Genomic DNA, 17,942 nt, shown 5'->3' with positions numbered 1-17,942 from the left:
AATAATTGTTGTTGATTGCAGATGTGTCTAGTTGTTCCCATTGATTTTGCTTGTAAAGCGGGGAGAATGGCGCTAGGCCTACCGCACCGTGACGTCACTGCTGGAAGATGGCAGGAGGGAGGGGTTACTATATTTGGGCAAAAATGGCCGCTCCCAGACTCGGTGATCGTGACGAAAATTATTTTTTAAATTTTTTTATTGATTAACACTAATTTCATTAAATCACCGCAAACGTATTAGTTTTACATATAGATAATGATCCATTGATTATTCCTTGATCAGACTTTTCCTTTAAAAGCCTCCTAAGGCTTAACTGAAGAGTACTGATTGAAGCACTTTCAGGTAGTTTCTGGTTTCGGTGCTAGTTGTGAGCAGAAACCAAGAAATTAGACCGTTCTTTCTTTTAAAACCTTTTATTTGATCAGTGAACATACTGTACAGCGTACATACACTACTAGCTAGTGGTGTTCCTGCTGTAACAGAGTAACAACTCCAAGTAGGTCTTCAACGTTTTTCAGGCCAAGGACCCCCAACTGATGGCTAGATGGAGCGGAGACCCCCTAATTACATTTATTGTATGAAATAGTGTTCTGTCAAACTGGTCCTATAGTCACTCTATTACAGATGGAGTAATGTAATGAAAGTAATTTCTCTCTGGGATTATTAAAGTATTTCTGATTCCTGGTTGATGGGACAGGTGTTGTGAATGAAACGGTGTCCAGCTTGAAAGAGCTCCTGTGTGTCTCTGAATGTTTGCATTGATGACTGAAAAACATCTTCTGCCTCCATTTATCTGTTTACTACAGTGTGTTGAATTCATGTTAATGTGGATTTAAAGACGTTTCAATTAGAGGAAAAAAAGTGCAGGGAAAAAAAAAAGAAGTCTAATCAACCAAAACTTTAGTGACCCCCATGCAGTACGTCCGTGGACCCCCTGTTGAAGACCTCCAGCTTATTGTTACAGGCTATATATATATATATATATATATATATATATATATATATATATATATATATATATATATATTTGTTTTTCAAATCTTAATTGAAACATTTTTTTTCTCCAAACTTTTCAAATGTCTTTATTTTTAAGCTTTACTTTCTCAAACGTTGTTTCTCCCAGTAATGGGGGATAAAGCCTGTTTCATCCCCAGCAGAACATACGGATGCTTACAGAACATTTTTAATTGCATCACGTTTCTCAGCAGTTTCAGGTTCATTTGCAACATAACACAGATTGCAATAAGAAAGGAGGAACGTTATTGGCCTGGAGGGGAAACGTTCAGCGAGGCACACAGCTGCAGCATAGAGGATTACATAATGTCAATATATGCTGACAGTGAAGAGAATTACACAAACGTATCCCTGACTGTACCAGATACACACTGCATACACAGCACCAGTGGCTCCAGCAGCTGCTGCCTTTAAGAATCATCAAACCAATTCTCCACATCTTTCCTTCCCATTTCCATGATCCTTCCCTGTAGTCTACCACATTCTCCACCCATCAGATCCTCTATACTTGCTACCCATCCTTTCACTGGGACCAGACCTAATGAGAACTCAAGTCAAAGACAGGCTGCTAAATGAAAACAGCATAAAGGATCCCATTAGTAGGACTGGAGAGAGATGAGGGCAGCGTGGCAGGCAGCTCTGCACTGACCTGTATCCAGGGAGTTCAGCACCTCCAGTGCATGCATCATGGCACTGGCGAACACGTTGGCGTCTTCCTTACTGCCAAAGTTGAGGCCGTAGACCTGCCGAGCATCACGCCACTGGTGGAAGGTCTGCGTGGCCTGGTTGTATTTCAGCCCCTTGGGAATGGCACAGTTTATCACCACCTTTGGGCGTGAAGAGAGGAGAAGGTGTTCTGGTTACGGACAGTGTCTGCAGTGGAGGGGTCTGAGATTGTATGTATGAGGCTTTAAACTGGACCTGAATAAATTCAGCAACAGTATAACGCTACATAACGTCATAATGACTTAAACGTCTCATTAAAGTCTTTCTGCTTTGGGTCAATTAGGAGGCTTAAATTCACTGCACCCAATTTCTCCATGTTTGATGCCAATATTTCAGGTTTGGGTTTCTGCTCTGTCAGATCATTGTCTGTGGAGATTACATTATTAGCTTCTAATAAAAAGAACGTTAAAATGCTTTTCTCCTTTACACTTATCCCAATGAAGAAAGAAAATAAAAAAAATAAATCAACTGGACTTTGTTTTCAAGTTTGAAGACGTTTCTCTTCCCATCCAGGAAGCTTTTTCAATTCAAAAGGTCAGGAATAGCTTTGAGTTCGAGGTTTTATACAGAAGCCCAAAAAAGCCTCGTTTTTACTTAGAAAAGATCCAAACTGAAATGGGTACACTAATTAACTATCCTGATTAACGCTAAATCCATTAAATCACCATGAACGTATTCATTTTAGGTATAAATAATGACCCACTCATTATTCCTTGCTGATCAGACTTTTCCTTTAAAATTCTGACAATAGTTAATTGCTAAAGTAGTGGTTTAATATCTAAATATTTTGGATTTTTTTTTTTTTAATGAATGAATGAATGAATACTTTATTTAAGCACCTGAAATGTTTCCCAAAATGAATAAATGAGGCAGCCTTTCGGTCGCTGCTCTGATCAGTGGTCACCACAGACAGTTATTAGCACTTGAAGACAGATTTGAGGCTGGATGCATTCCTGAAACCCTTGGATTTGAATAACTGAACAGTAAACTTATTCCTGTGGCCTACGTCCTAATCTCTTTTCCTACAGGGGTTGGAAAGGACATAGATTGTTGTTTACAAGGTTTTCCAAACCCTGAGAGAGGTGCACAGTAAAGGCCTTTTATTTATGAAATAGACTTTTTAAGGATAACATTAGCTTTAATGACATGTCATTAAATCCTATGAATCAGATCAACAGTCAGAGTTTGCTGATTTCCAAGCCTTGTTGATGAGTCAGGCTTTAGTGTATTTGGACAAACTGGGGTTTGCTTTGGATCCATCCCAGCTGCTCTCATGTCTCACTTTGCTGTCAGCTTCTCTTCCAGAAATGTCTGTGTCTTCTCTAAACACCACGCAGTGATTCTACAAACAGATGGGAACTAAAGCCCCTCTTCTGTCTAAATTTGAGGGTTTTGCAGCTTTGTCCTCAAACACTTTATCGTTATGTCCTAGGATCCCATCATCAAATGCAGATAAAAGCAGCTGAGGCCACGCCCTCACCTGATGATCCTGGATCTTGCGTCCTACCACTCTGAAGGCGTTGTTACCCGTGTGGTGATAGATGTGGACTCTGCTGAAACCCGTGGAGCCTCCAGCAGGGACCCACTTCTTGTTGGCATCGTCGTACACCATGACAGCGGCTCGTGCCTGGCAGATGCTCTGTTCACTGCAGTAACAAAAAAAGGGGATAAAGAAAATATAAGTTTCCGTCTCAGAGATTGTATTCAGATTTCTTTTATGCTTTGACAACTTGAGCTGAAGAAAATGTTTAAAATGCTGTTGATCTCTGTTATTTAGGCTCCTGCAGGTTGCGTTCGACCCAGTCTGGCCGCACTCTTCCAAATGCTAACAATGGTAAATGCTCTGTACTTATAAAGCACGTCTTCATGTCAGACTTCACCAAAGCCAGTTCCACTACATTCAATAATTCCCCATTCACGAAGACACTGATACAATTTCCATACAACTGAAAACGTTCAGTTCCCCTCCTGTTATTTCTGGCGTCCCACAGGGCTCTCTCCTGGGGTCACTCATTTATCTCCTAGCTCGACCTCTCCTGCAAACCACCCACAACATTACCTCTCTCTGGTCTGATTTTATGAACTTTCTCAAACTTAATAGAAATAAGACAGAAATCTTAAATGGCAACAATGCCACCCTCCCTTAAAACCAGTGACGTTCTCTAACCAATAATTATTCCTTATTTCCGCTGTTCTTCAGGTAAACAGCGTCTCCTTTTAGTCCCATATTAACATTTTCAGATCTGTTTATTTCCACCTTTGCTGTATAAACTACCTCCATCGCTCCCCTCATAGCCTGGTCCCCACCTGTCCCAAATATCCCCCTAAGTCTGAACCCCCTCCTTCCACCATATCACTTCCATTTTACTATCAAATCTAATCAAACTCCTCCTTTTGTCTTTCAGGGCCATTCTACTCCTCTCCACTCCTCCACATCTACAAGCCTTCCTGCTCCCTAAGGTGTTCATCCTCCATTCACCATCTGTCCACCTCAGCACCAGAACCGTCCCTTATTCCGTAGCCCAGCTCTGGTATCACCAATTGCCCTCATCCTCTCCTTTCCGAAAACCGCCTAAAAAAATCCACTTTTTAATAAATATATAGTTTCCCTGTCATTTTAAGTTTCTAGTGCTTTGTGGTTTTTAACTTTTCTTGAACAGTATTATTGAATTTGAAATAAAATTCATCATCATCATCATCATCATCAGAGAAAAAGAAAAATCAGAGCAGATTGTTTTCTTTAATAATTTCTTTAGAAACTACAACCTTGCACTAATCTTTGCTTATAAGCAATAGCATGTACTGTGATGCACTATTTTTTAGTTTAGGAAATATTAATTTAAAACAACCTGCTGCAGCCTCAAAAACAAACAAAAACAATAGATATACTCATGCAAACTTTTGGTTTCATATTTGAAACATTTCATTTTAACCAGCTCAAAGCTTTTCTGCCACTTTATGCCTTTTGGTGTCAGTATTAGACCTTTAACAAGATCCCAGCAACCAAACAGGGAACAGAGCAAAAATACTAAAAATGTAAAATAAAAAAGGGCTCTTTTGTGCTTAATGAAATAATTACAAAAACTAAAGTGGAAGTACTGTCTAGAAATTAGAGCATTATCAGAGCATCTCAAAACTAGTTGCAATGATCTTTACGTGCTGGAAATTTTAAAGCACAAAAAGGATGAGGCCAACTTCACAGGTGATTTATTTAACGCTGACATGCAGAGTTTATAACTTCATTGTTCATTTTGCAGCGGACTTTTAGGTGGTGAAATAATTTTCTACTGCTACCTTTTTTGCTACGGTTTTTAGTGACACGTCTTACAGATTAGCGCCTTTTGTTCAACGTCCTCAGTGTGAAATCCAAACCACCGCTCAGCTGAAACACCTGCTGTCGCCATATTTTGTTTGCCGGTTGCTGCAGTGTGCATGCAGTGTGCATGCAGTGCAGAAAATAATTCTGTTTGGAGGAGAGGTTTATGATGCATTCAAAGTGAGTGGGAAAAATAAAACTAAGTGAAATAAATGCAGACAGGTTAATGTAATCCAGAAAAAATGTAAAAGTGCGGAAAGCCTAAGTTCCTTTAAATCAAGACTAAAACCACATTTGTTTAGGATTGCCTTCAACTGTTCTAGTTAAACAGTTCAACTAAAACATATTTTTAATATTCTTTTTTGTTTCTGCATTTATTTTATTTTTTTTTATTTTTTCCTACTTGCTTTGATTCTGTTTTATCTTCCTGTATTTTAATCATGTAAAGCACTTTGCATTGTCTTTGTACTGAATTGTGCTATACAAATAAATGTACCTTGCCTCGTCATGCGAATTTGTACTTGATGGCTGCGATAGAGTCATTTTAACTAACCCGCGTGGGAAAGCTCAAGATACATCGAGTATATTCGATGTATTGCAAACCCCTCACCATGGCTACCAGTACTGATTGGGAAGAAACAAACTAAGTCTTCTCCAAAACAAATCTTTGCATTTTCACCAGAATCAGAACCCCAGCAGGGCTGCAGGCAGGAAGTGACAGAAAAAAGGAGCCAGAATGAAACCTACAAAAGTATAAGTTAACTAAAAAAGGCATCTTAAAAAAAAAGAAGTGAAATTTACCCAGAGGGGTTAGGGGCCTGCCACTGACAGGCAGACTGGAGGTTTTAGTCAAAACCAGAAAAGCTTGAACACAGGATGATACTAAAAGGTAACAAAACAAAAACCACTTGTTAGCAGAAGTGTTTTTTGTTTCTTCTCTATTTCATTTCTGCAACCGTAATTAAACAGAATGTTTGTCTGCTGCTCCTCAAACATTTTAGTTAAAAATCAACCTTAAACCAGAAACCGGGAATCCACCAGAGTTACTTTAGTCGTATCTACCCCTCCTCATGTCACCTTTAACCACTCCATCCTCTCTACAAAAATCTCCCTGGCCTGTTAAAGCAGCAGGATCACTCAATGACCTTTTTTTCCTATAAATATTCTGTCTCATAGAGCAAAGACAAAGAAATAATGTGAGGAAAGTAGAGAATTAGGAATATTTATATCTCCTTTATTAATGTTAATGAAGCCGGAGAGTTGGCAGGGCTGCTGACTTCAAAGAGGAGCGGTGCAGCTCTGGGCGCTTTCCGTGACACGACGTCACATCCTGCTGGAGCGGGAGGGTGGAGGGGATGCAGCAGAGAATGGGCTGATAGAAACGGTAAAAACAACCAGATTAAACCTTCTGGTTTGGACTAGAGAGGAACTAAAGGCATTTCTCATTACTTAGCTGGAAAATCAAGGCAGGGACTCTGTGACACATGCTCTATATGTACTGATTCACTCCATCACTCCTGCTGCTGGAAATTGTGACTAATTTCACTGCTGGGAGGCCAAAGTTATGCAACCAAATGACTGAATTGTCTAAAAATAGCACCGAACCCAAGCTGAATCCCCCATTCACTGGGACGAATGATGACTCATGGTTTAGTCCCATCAGCTCCGTGGCTCCCGGCTCAGGTACATCGGCGGAGGATCAGCGCGGCCCAATCTACAGGTGTGACCAATGGGGACGGTGCAGAGCAGATGGGGAAGCTCTGCTTTCTGACGCTGATTAAATGCTAATGCCACGCAGAAAAGATTAATGAATCCATCATCACAACTGAGAAGCTTTTAATAATCTAACATCTTTTCAAAACAATAGGAAACGGAGAAGTAGAGCTTAAAAACAGTCAACAGTGGACATTTAGGAAGCAGCTTAGTGAACAAAGCAGCTTCTAATCACTAACAGTTTAGCAAACTGACTTTTATAGATGCCAGATAAATAAAGCTGCACGTCCTCCAGAGCTCTGACTGATGCCCACAACTCTGTTACCCAGAAATGATTTGAACCCACACAGACTATTTATTATCCCACTGATCAGGGATCAGATTTGAGCTTTGTTCAGACATCAGCATGAGTGCATGGTTATACCACAAATATGATGCGGAGTAGGAACAGAGCAAGTAGTACATGTCACTCCTGGAATACTGAATTCTTCACTTTCTAATGTTTCTATATTTCTGCCATGGTTCAATGACCATCTTTAGTGTATTCTTTTAGGAGTATTCTTGATGGATAAACACAGAGCAGTGCATAACCGCAAACGAAGAGCATAGTATTAAAATGTAAATGATAAACTAAGAGCGAACAACTAACGATTAAAGCCTGAGTTTTCTCTTTGATTAAGAGGATCTTTCCTTTAACACAGGGCTAAATATTTTACATTATGCTGAATCAGAAAAAAAATGATATTTATATTGTCAAATACTGACTGAACAAACAAAAAAAGGTTTTCTTTTCTCTTTAAACTATTATATCATCTAACAAAACAGGAACCTATCTGGTTATTTAATAAAAAAGAAAAAGAAAATTTTGAAGCACTTCTAATTAAAATCCAGGATATGTTGCTCTGAATAACTGTCAGGACCAAAGACTAACTCCTCCCCTAATCCCCTTAGAATGTTTAAGACCACACGTCACAGAGAAGAAAAGAAACACACTTAAGCGCTAATTATCCACCCGCAGCAGTGTGTCGCAGTGAGCTTGTTGCAGGTATGATGCAGATATTTTTAAATTATGCCCAATTTTTAAGCGAGGTCTGCGCTATGTTATTCCACGCCACAACGCAAGAAGGAACTAGCTAGGATTGTGGGTGTCGGTTTGACGAGCTTGTTTGTCGTCTACTACTCCTCATCCAAGGTCGGACGACACACAGTTCACCCGTGAGTGTTCCTTAAAGACTGGCCGTGGTGCTGCGTGTTTTGGTTTTCGGTGCAAAACAGACGGTCGAACAGAGCTACAAACGAGCGTCCTGTACAGTGTCTGGGAGAGTGTCCGAGGCGTTTGCAAACTTCCCTTCGCTTCCTCACCACCTCGGCCATATCTAGACCCACAGCTAGTTCCTGATTGTCCAGACCATAGCGCAGACCACGCTTCAATATATGGCGTATTAACTGCGACACACGCAGACGACCTGGTTTCTGAGCATAAATCCGGCTTCATACTTAAGCTGAAGGTTTATTTAAGAGGGAGTTAAACAGAAGAGGTTCAGGGTGGGAAACATCTGCAGAGACTTCTGCAGCCTTCCTCTCTACACATGTTTGTAGTTGTCAGCCTGTGGCTTTTTCATCTAGAAGAGTTTCTGTACTACAAACTTGCCCCCCCACCACCCCACACACACACACACACACACACACAAACATCTGCATCTTGCTTCCCCCCGAATCATTTATTCTTTCATTAATAGGACATTCTTCCTGACATTTCCAGCCCATATGACAGTGATCAGAGAAAGTCCCTGTTCAGCCACATCCTGCAGCTGTTGGACCGATGTTCACCATCACTGTAATGAAAACCTCCCAAAGTGAGACCAGGAGAGTCTGTAGGATTTCAGCTCAACTATTTCAGAAGCTCATCAGCTTTTAAAATCCATTATGAGTATTTTATCACCCATGCACTTTATCTTCTAATCATAGATGGACCATCAGCTGGCTAAGATGCTTTTGGTCGTGACATCTGTAGGAAAAGTGAGTGTTTTGCTCCTTTACAACACAAGGGTTACTTGTATCTTTGACAGAGCATTAAGGAGAGGCAGTAGAATGATAATAAAAGCAACCTATAGTTATTTTCATAAGCAGAATAATAACTGTCAGCTTTATAAAAAAACAAAGTTCTGAGCAGATAGTCCTGGAGTTCAACATGTTTCTGTCATCAGCTAACATACAGCAGGGCTTTATGGGAATAGGACCGATTCAACCAGTCAGGCTTTGGGAAGTTCCCACAAACTGTGTAGGCCCACTGTTTTTTTCACTGGTCTACTTTATGCTTTATGGGCCACACCTGTTCAGCAGGCCCGCTCAGTCTGACAAAGGGGACTTAAGGGGAATCACTGGAAATACAAAAAAAAAATCATATGGATAAATAGAAAGAAAAAAAAAAAAAAAAGTACTAGGCCAAAATCAATGGGCTGAAAGAATCTTTCAAAGAAACGAGACACGCCTCCTCCCACCTGCCCAACTGGAGACCTAATCCTTGGTAAGAACATAAGCAAAAGCCCCAAGAAGGAGAAGCTACATTTTCCTTCGAGTCTTTTTTTATTGAAACACTTGGACACAGTCTGAATGCTGAGTTTTGCTATAGCAATATGAAGGTTAGGTTGTCACTACCGATCCGTCCTGGAGGCACTATCCGTTCTGCACATGTGTGAAAAGATATACATCTGGGTGTCCATAAATAATGTAATTATGGTACTAGAACTACTCATTTTTATCCTTAACCCACTAAAGAATGCTAATACACATCTTTAAAAATGTTTTATGACTTTTCTGATACGATTTTGATGCTTTTTACAATTTTTTCGTTAAACTGCTTCTCTGACATCATCATGGGACATGCTCAGAGCAGTCCTGCAAAATATGATTATACGATGTTTATCTGCATTTTCGTCGTTTCTTTTTCTAGATTATGCCACTATATACCAAAATGTTAGAATGAAAGGAAAACATAAAACTCAAATGGACTAGATTTATGTTTAAATCCAAAGCTGAAAAAGTTAGCTCCTAGAAGTAGGGTAGGAGCCCATTTCCTGTGCAGATCGGGCACAGAGTGATAAAAAAGAAAGGATTTTAAGGCATTTATTTTCTCAGGAAATACATTATTAACATTTAACACATTATATTTTGGTACACTTTCTATTTTGGGGGAGGGAAAAATGTCCTTTAGGTCTTTTTCATAAAATAAAATCGAGGGCGACCCGGATGTATATCTGGATGCGCATGCATCGTGAGCTGATGGGGCATTCACAGGACGGATCGTGCTTCCGGGACGGATCGGTTAGTGACAGGGACATTAGCAAGTGCCACACCTGATGCCAAAATGTAACTGGGTATGGTGGGCTGTACCTGCACCTCCAAAAGAATTGTGGGAGTCTATGAGGCATCTAAATAGAAAATATGAATATAGGGACGTTGCTATGCTAAAGGAGCTACTATAGGAAGCATAGAGGCTCCTTGTTCTAGCTCCTTCCTTACTAGTAGCATCATTCAGACAGTGCTAATCATGGCGACTGCTGACACACATTTTAGAGTTCGTACCCATTAAATGGATGCAGATCACGCCTTAATACCCCTTAGCATCTTGTTTATATTTTTATATAAGTCCTGTTTCCATATAAGTTGATGATCATCTCCCCCTTGTGGTCGGAGCACGTCAGTTCTGATCATTTTTCCTTTGCATGTTCCGTGTTTTAGCATAATTTGTTTGCAGCTTGTTGTGTGTTTTTAGTGTGTTCCCACTATGCTGTGCTCCATTTTCTGCCATTACTTTCTCTTTTCCTGTATATTAGCTTTGTCTCATGTTTGTCTTTGCAAAACTTTTAGTTCCTGCACGTTTATGTATTTGAAGTGCGTTTGCACCCCTCAGTCAATGTACAGAACTACAGGAGGAAGTTCGGCAATAAAATGAAGTGAGACATGAGCAGAATATCTACAGTTGGTCTATACTGCTGTTTCAGATGCGATCCAAGCTGATCCATCCGTCTACACCACACCTGCAAATAAAGAGGTGGGGCTTTATGAGGCCTTCATATCCCTTTAAAACACATCAATTATGTTGTAGCAAGGAGAGAAGACCTTCTGAATACAAGTCACCTCACAAGACCCCTCCTCTGGCAGATGGTGGCAAAAAGACAGTAGGAGAAGCTTGATGTTTGGCACAATGACAGCAAAAACAAAGAAGCCAGCACCACTAGCAGCTGTATATGACCTCCCGGTGTCACAATGAGTGTTTGCTGCAAATAGACACACTGGGTATTTGCAGCGAGGTAAACAGAGGCAAGAAAGCCAGTTCATTTTAGAGCAAACCAAAACCTTTAGCTGGATTGATGGATATCATTTACTTTAGTAATTTGGCAAAGTGAGCAGCTGGTTAGAGGGATTTATAATGCCTAGTCTGCAAATATGATAAATGAACGTTACATTTTCAATTAGGAGGCACAGCAACACTTACACCACAGACTGCCACCTTAGAAAACAAATGGTTTACATCACAACCCCTGTCCCAGGATGCAGCAATAACCCAGGCTAACTCATTACTTCTGTATGTTCTGCTTTTAAACCAAGCTCGGATTTAAAGCTGTGATGAAAAGTGCCATCACTCAAAATATGGTTTGGAAAGACAAAAACAATGAAGATCCTGATGCATTGTTGGGCTAAACTCAATAACTGAAGTTGCGCCATCATTCCTACCCACCAGCTTTACAGTGATGCTGGCAGTGAAAGTAGAACTGGGCTGCGGCTGCTTCCTGATGGTAGGATGAGAATGACGCTAGGTGCTTCGATATCCTCGGACAACAGCCTCTGTAACTGCTGCTGAAAGATTAGTTATTAACACTCGAAGCCACGTGCAAGACTAATAAAGCTGGAGAGGAACTTTAATTTTGTAAACACAGGATGAACTGCTGCACTGCACTCCAATATATTATGAGCAGTTTTATTAAGCGATCGGATCAATGCAGGGGCCAACCGACCAGCTGCTTTCATATAAGGGGAAAAAAATCATCATCTGTAGAGTCAGTAAATGCTTTATTTAAGGTCAGGGGTCAGCATCTTGTTGTTCTCTGTAAAAAATCATTAAGAACCAATTAACAGGTTTTTAAAAATTAAAATATAATGCAAAAAGACTGTGTTTGACCAATTTCAGTTGTTTTTTTAGCAAACAGCTGGTCTGAATTTGGTTAAAAGTGTTAAATTTGAAGAAATCTCAGAAGTAAGTGCATGTTCTTCCCTTCATTTTGAGGAAATGAGACCTTAAGTCTCGGCACAGGGGAGGATTTTTTTCCCTGACTCATAACTGTAAGTTTCTTTGGTTAAAAATATATGACTTAACCACAGAATTGTTAAATTGTGCTTAAAGGCAATATAAATAATTTCTTAAATCAAAAAACATTTAAGATCACAAGCAGCTGAATCACAAAGCAAACCAACTTAAAAAAAAAAAAAAATCATACAGTCGCTGCAAAATTTGCTCTGCTGTTCACCAGGTGCCTTCGCATAAATAATTATGGGGAGTGGCGGCCTAGTGGTTAGGGCACAGAGCTTGGAAACCAGAGGTTCTGAGTTTGAGCCCCACTCCCACAGACTGCCATTCTGGGTCCCTGAGCAAAGACCCTTAACCCCACACTGCTCCTCGGGCGTCACACAATGGCAGCCCACTGCTCCCCAAAGGGATGGGTTAAATTCAGAGGTAAATTTCTCCAATGTGAGATCAATTATTCAAAGATCAATTATTATTATCATCATCATCTCTGCTGTCAGCAGACAGCTCACACTTTCCACAATATAAGATTCATAATCTAAAACGGATTTACTGAACTAGGGCAGAATATGACCTGAATAATCATTTGGGTTTAAAGATAATGTAAAATATTTCTTACTTTGGTCATTTTTTTTCCTCAAATGTTTTACTGAATGCCTACATTTAATGTTTAGCTCATGTTAGTTAGCCCAGAAAAGAGATGAAATAGATGGCAGGACAAAAAAACAACAAATAATTATTAGTCTTATTTTTCATATATTTCAAAGATACAGGTTTTAATCTAAAAGCCTGAAGTTGAAAGCATAAATAGTTTGAGAGTTTATATCAATAGTTGTGTTAAACGGGCAGCTATGACATTGCATTACATAGCAGACCTGTGAACTGAAGTGAAGGGAAATTGTGCCGTGACCGACTCATATTGCAGATCATCATATCGTCTGCAAACAGATCGATATTGAATTGTACCTGTTTTTACCAGTTAATCCCAGTTTGGACATCCCAGTCCAAGAGCATGGCGAACAGAAATGTTCCTCAGTGAAACAGAAATTACTTTTGCTAAATTTGATTAATTAATGTGCACATTTCATAAAGTTTATTAAACTATGGGAATGAAGGGAGGCAGAATAGCAACCGGACACATGCTCTGACAAACAACATTACATCCAATAGGAGCAACATAAGGAAAAGGTCTGCAAACTGATGCAAAATACCAAAACACTTTGTTTAGAAACCAGACAGCTGTTCTTTGAATAGAAGGAGAAAACCTCCAAGAAACAAGCTAATGAATTAAATAGTCTGATTTAGGGCTGAAATAATCAATAATCAAGATTAATAATAAGATATTCAATTATATAATTAATCATCAACTAATTTAGTAATTAATTAATCATTAACTGGAGTATAGAGACTGTAAAACCTGCCTTTGGCTGACAGAGTGACCCACTTAGAGCAGTAATTATATAAAAAAATAAAATAAAATTTTTTTTTTTTTTTATTGTCTTTCAATATTCTCTATCCAGAATTCCTCAAGTGGAAAAGCTTTAGTTCCACCTGGTTTAATTCAGCAAAAAGCAACCAGGTAGTGAAACCAGGAAGAGTTGACAGATTGCAGATTTAAATGTAAACTGAAATCATTGAATGATTATTTTACTTCGACCTAAGACTCTAAAGTAGATGATTTAGCTGTTGCCAAGTAGAGTAAGGAATGGATTCGTTGTTGACCTTTAAAAATCTGGCATTTCTCTCCTCTGATAAATCACAAAGTTTCCTTTGTTTGCGTCACCTCATGTCAGCCATTAAGCTTTAAAAACACAGCTGCCCTCTGATTACCTGCACCATCGGCTGGACAACTCAAGCACGGCCTTGTTTAATGAGGAGCTTGGTCCGGTGCTCAGAACGCTCCTGGAATCAATTAACCATTGAGCGGCTCACTCCCAGAATCCATTAGCTGTCTGAAGAGGCAGATCTCCAGGGGAGGGGTTCACAGGTGGATCCGCTGCCGGCTAACTCATGACCCTATACTTAACGTTACCATGGCAACAGGATGAACATTACCTGAATTAGACCAGCCGGTCTTATCATAGCATTGTTTTAAGTATGATGAGGAATGGTGGACAAACGTAGCTGACTTCACAGCCGATTCAGGAGGAACTGAACCAGCTTCCAATGCTGGCTAGGCGCTCCCAGAAATCCTAAAGACTAAACCTCTCATCGTCCTGATAACCAACAGAGAATTGCCTCTTTCACATATGTTTTCAGCTGTAGTTTTGGAATACTGACTTTAAGCACCCATTGAAAAAAAAAAGAAAAAAAAAAGGGCATTACACAATCATCCACACCACCATGAATCTACAGAGTCCACTCGTTTCGGCCCAAACTCCCCGTCCTAAACCCCAACTCTGGATCTTTTACACCTTCTTTCCACAAATGTCGTTTCTCATTAGGATCCGACCGACACCCCCCCCCCCAATAGTATATGGATTACTGTTGCGATTATCCCAAAAAGGTCCAGATCAGGAAACATAAACAGTGAAAAAAATACAACACAGTGTTAACAGGGTGTTGACCATAAAGTGAGGTGACCGGTGGCCTGGCCCGTTTTTACAAGGCTGGGATTAGAAGCCCGGTCACACTAGGACAAGACTCACATTGATGTGGGAACCACAGCTGGACTGCATAGGGAAATACAGAGAATGCAACATTATAGGAGGAAACACCAACTAGTCATCCATTCATCATCTTACAGGGCCTGATCTATACTAACAAACTCTGCCCTGTTGATTATCAAACATCTGCACTGCTAACGAAAATCGCATATGCAGCTCACTGATAAAAACTGTATAAAAATTGGTGCAGATTTTAAAAAAACAAAAAAACAAAGTTGATCTAACAGGCTTGAAGATGTTTCTCTTCCCATCCAGGAAGCTTTTTCAATTCAAAATGTCAGAAATAGCGCTGAGTTGGAGGCTTTATAGAGTGGACTTGTTTTTGTTTCTAAAACATGCAGATTGAACCTAATGAAGTGGTCCACCCCTTTGGAATTGGGGTTGTTTGGTATCTTTCTTAGCCTGCAATGCCCCATATGTGTCTATGTCTCTGAAAGGGGGGTCATTAAAGGGAATTTTTGGCCTGGCTGAATAGGCAAACTCTTCTGTTCCCCTTTATTGGGTTGGGGGTTGAAATGATAGTGGGAAGGGATCAACTCTGAATTGTAGGTTTTTGAAAGCTGAAATCTGAGTCCACCCCCTCTGTTTAAGGGTTTTTTGTTTTCTTAACATAGATGGCTTCCTTCACACCCTCTCAAACCACCTATCTTCTTTGTCAAAAATGTGAACATTCTGGTTCTCTAAAGGATGTCCTGCTTTTTTTTTACTTCTTTGTGACTATGACCTGGATGACTGACAATCTTCACCAGCTTAATTTAACAAGCATAACAAAAGTTCTTAAATTAAACTAAGAGCAGAGCTACTTAAAATAAAAATAGCCAATAGGAAAATAAAACCAAGGTTAAAATGTTTCACCACAATGAAAATTTTTGACCGTTTGAATAGCTTTGTCACATCCAAGTGAAACCCATCCTGTTGGTAAACTTTAAGTTAGCTTTCTTTCTCTCCTGTAGAGAAGAACATCCCTCTGAATGACACTGATCCCAGATGAACACAATATTTTCTAACATTTCTGTATCAACATGTGCGCAACTTCTCCCTCCTAAAATGACTGGAAAAGGTTTATTTGGAACCATTATTGAACATTGTATGACCATATAGGCTAATATTATCTTCTTAATATTTGCTATTTTCCCACACGGTATTCTTTTTATTCATGGAGGTAAATGGTCCTAGTTTGGGTCAACGATCAGGGGGTTAGGGTCTCAATTGTGAGTGGCAAATAGTCACCGTCCTGTATTGTTGCAAATGTTCAGTGTTTTGTCCTGTTTTTCTTTTAAATCATAGGCTGGTGGTGTGAAGCAGGCACTAAGGAAAACAACAGAAAGAATAAAACAGATTTTAGTTTAAACAAGAAATCTAATGATGTCTTGGGGCATAAAAATGTAACTTCGGAAATTCATAGGTAAGCAGCTGTTCCAACCGTTGCATTTCCGAATTCTCCCGAGTGGTACACGACTTTACACGAGTGAATAAAGTGAATGTGATTGGTCGTTTAGCAAGGGTGTGGGATTGTTGTGGAATGAAACTAAGACCATTACCAGGAGGACAAATGTCCCCACTGTGGGACAATCATAGTCCATCTATCAGGCTCAATATAATGAAGGCACCCAGAATAACTAATGGCGGCCCAGTTGTAAAGGTGTTACGCTTGGAACTCTGAGGTTCCGAGTTCAAACCCCACTCCCAAAGACCTCCACTCTGGGTCTCTGAGCAATACCCTTAAGTGCACACTTTTTCCCGGGCGCCGCACAATGACAGCCCATTGCTCCCCATGGGGATGGGTTAAAATGCAGAGTTAATTTCTTTACTCTGTACTTGTTACAGTGTAACTGATATTAACTGGTAAAAAAAAAAAAAAAAAAGCTGGATCATTTGTGTTAAACCAATAATGTTTGAGCTTTAGGCAGATAAGGAAAATGATCTCAACCAGAAACTTTCTCTTTATTAAGAGAAAGTTTCTGGTTGAGATATTTAAAGGTGGCAACAAGTGTTACAGTGATTACTGCATCAGGTTAAATAGAGTTGACTGCAGAATGGCCACTGCATCATTCAAGTCTTCTTCTATGAATCCCATCTCAGGAAATCCCAAAAATCATCCCAATCTAGCAGGAGGGGTAATGAGAGCAAACAGGATGGGGGCAGGACTTGGCGGCGGCGAGGATCTGATGAATGAAGGCAGGTACGTACCGGTGGATTTCCATTTTGGAAGCCAGGATACATCTCTGACTGAGGATGAAGCTGGAGGCTTTGGAGTGAGAAGCTGACGGCTGGATCTGCATGGCTCCGTCTCTCTAGCTGCTGAAGTGACCCGGCCAGCAGCCCGCTCCTCTGAACTGGACCCTCCCCGCTTTGGGGTCCTCTGCAACCACTGCCTCCAGTCTTTTTTGGTCGTTAAACTTGGTTTTTAAATTCTTTGTTCTCCGCTTCTACAAATGATGATCCAAACGGGGAGCCACCCAACCCCCCACTCACACACACCCAGCCTCTCTCTCTGGCGCTCCTCGAAGCCTCCGTGATGTGGCGACCCCTTCCTCATCATGCGATGCGATCATCCAGGGAGCGGAGGAGCCAGAGGGCCATCCAGATGCGCTTTGACCCAAAGGCTCACGCTCGCTTCAGTCCTGGCTTTTGGCCGTTGTGGCGACAGCAGAGGTATCCAGGCAACAGGCTCCTGCTTTTTCACAGGTTGCTCCTGTTCTCCGTAGTGATTAAGAAAAAATAATAATAAAAACAAAAATCACAGCGATGGCATCGCCCGGACCAGAATGGCTAAACTCAGGAATGCCTGTTGGAAGATGGAATCCTCCTCCTGCTGTCGCTTTCTGTTCCTTCCATCCCTCCGTTCACCATCTGGGCTACATCCCTTCATACCTTTGTCTCTCCTCTGCCTCCTCCCTCCCTGCCTCTCAGCTTCGTCTCCCTGCTTTTATCTGTGCGACTCTCCAAGCACTGCGCTCTCTCCGATTAACAACCCACCCACCAACCCAGCTCTCTCCTGTCCGTCTTTCCTTCACTCTGTCCAAAACACAAAAATGAAAAACAGCAGCATTTAATGATCTAACTTCAGAGCATCTTAGAAACATGTTGGACCCTCCATTCCCACTCCATCAGCTGGCAGGGTTCTGAACAATCCTATCGATCAACAACCAGCTCCATGATCGTTAGTGCTTCATTTAGAGTGTGCAGGCTCAGCCATGTG

General features: G+C 40.6%; 1 protein-coding gene across 6 annotated transcripts in view; it reads right to left on the bottom strand.

The window, feature by feature from the left end:
* Positions 1–17,942, bottom strand: part of enah (enabled homolog (Drosophila)) — a 136,888-nt gene that overhangs the window by 65,136 nt on the left and 53,810 nt on the right. For 2 of the 6 annotated variants that reach the window (XM_015388242.1, XM_015388243.1), the window contains exons 1-3: positions 16,931–17,696; positions 3,221–3,386; positions 1,664–1,841 (exon numbers count right to left, since the gene is read on the bottom strand). In XM_015388242.1, the coding sequence (XP_015243728.1) occupies positions 1,664–1,841; positions 3,221–3,386; positions 16,931–17,022 (436 nt within the window). In that variant the 5' untranslated portion in view covers positions 17,023–17,696. Of the gene's footprint in view, positions 1–1,663; positions 1,842–3,220; positions 3,387–16,930; positions 17,697–17,942 lie in introns of those variants that run through there. The other 4 variants (XM_015388245.1, XM_015388244.1, XM_015388246.1 and 1 more) reach the window with 3 other exon arrangements.

This window comes from Cyprinodon variegatus, unplaced genomic scaffold (assembly GCF_000732505.1).
Source record: "Cyprinodon variegatus isolate N-32 unplaced genomic scaffold, C_variegatus-1.0 Scaffold417, whole genome shotgun sequence".
Lineage (NCBI taxonomy): Eukaryota > Metazoa > Chordata > Actinopteri > Cyprinodontiformes > Cyprinodontidae > Cyprinodon > Cyprinodon variegatus.
The sequence above is the reverse complement of the archived record's forward strand: the minus strand, read 5'-3'. Positions and strand labels throughout refer to the sequence as shown.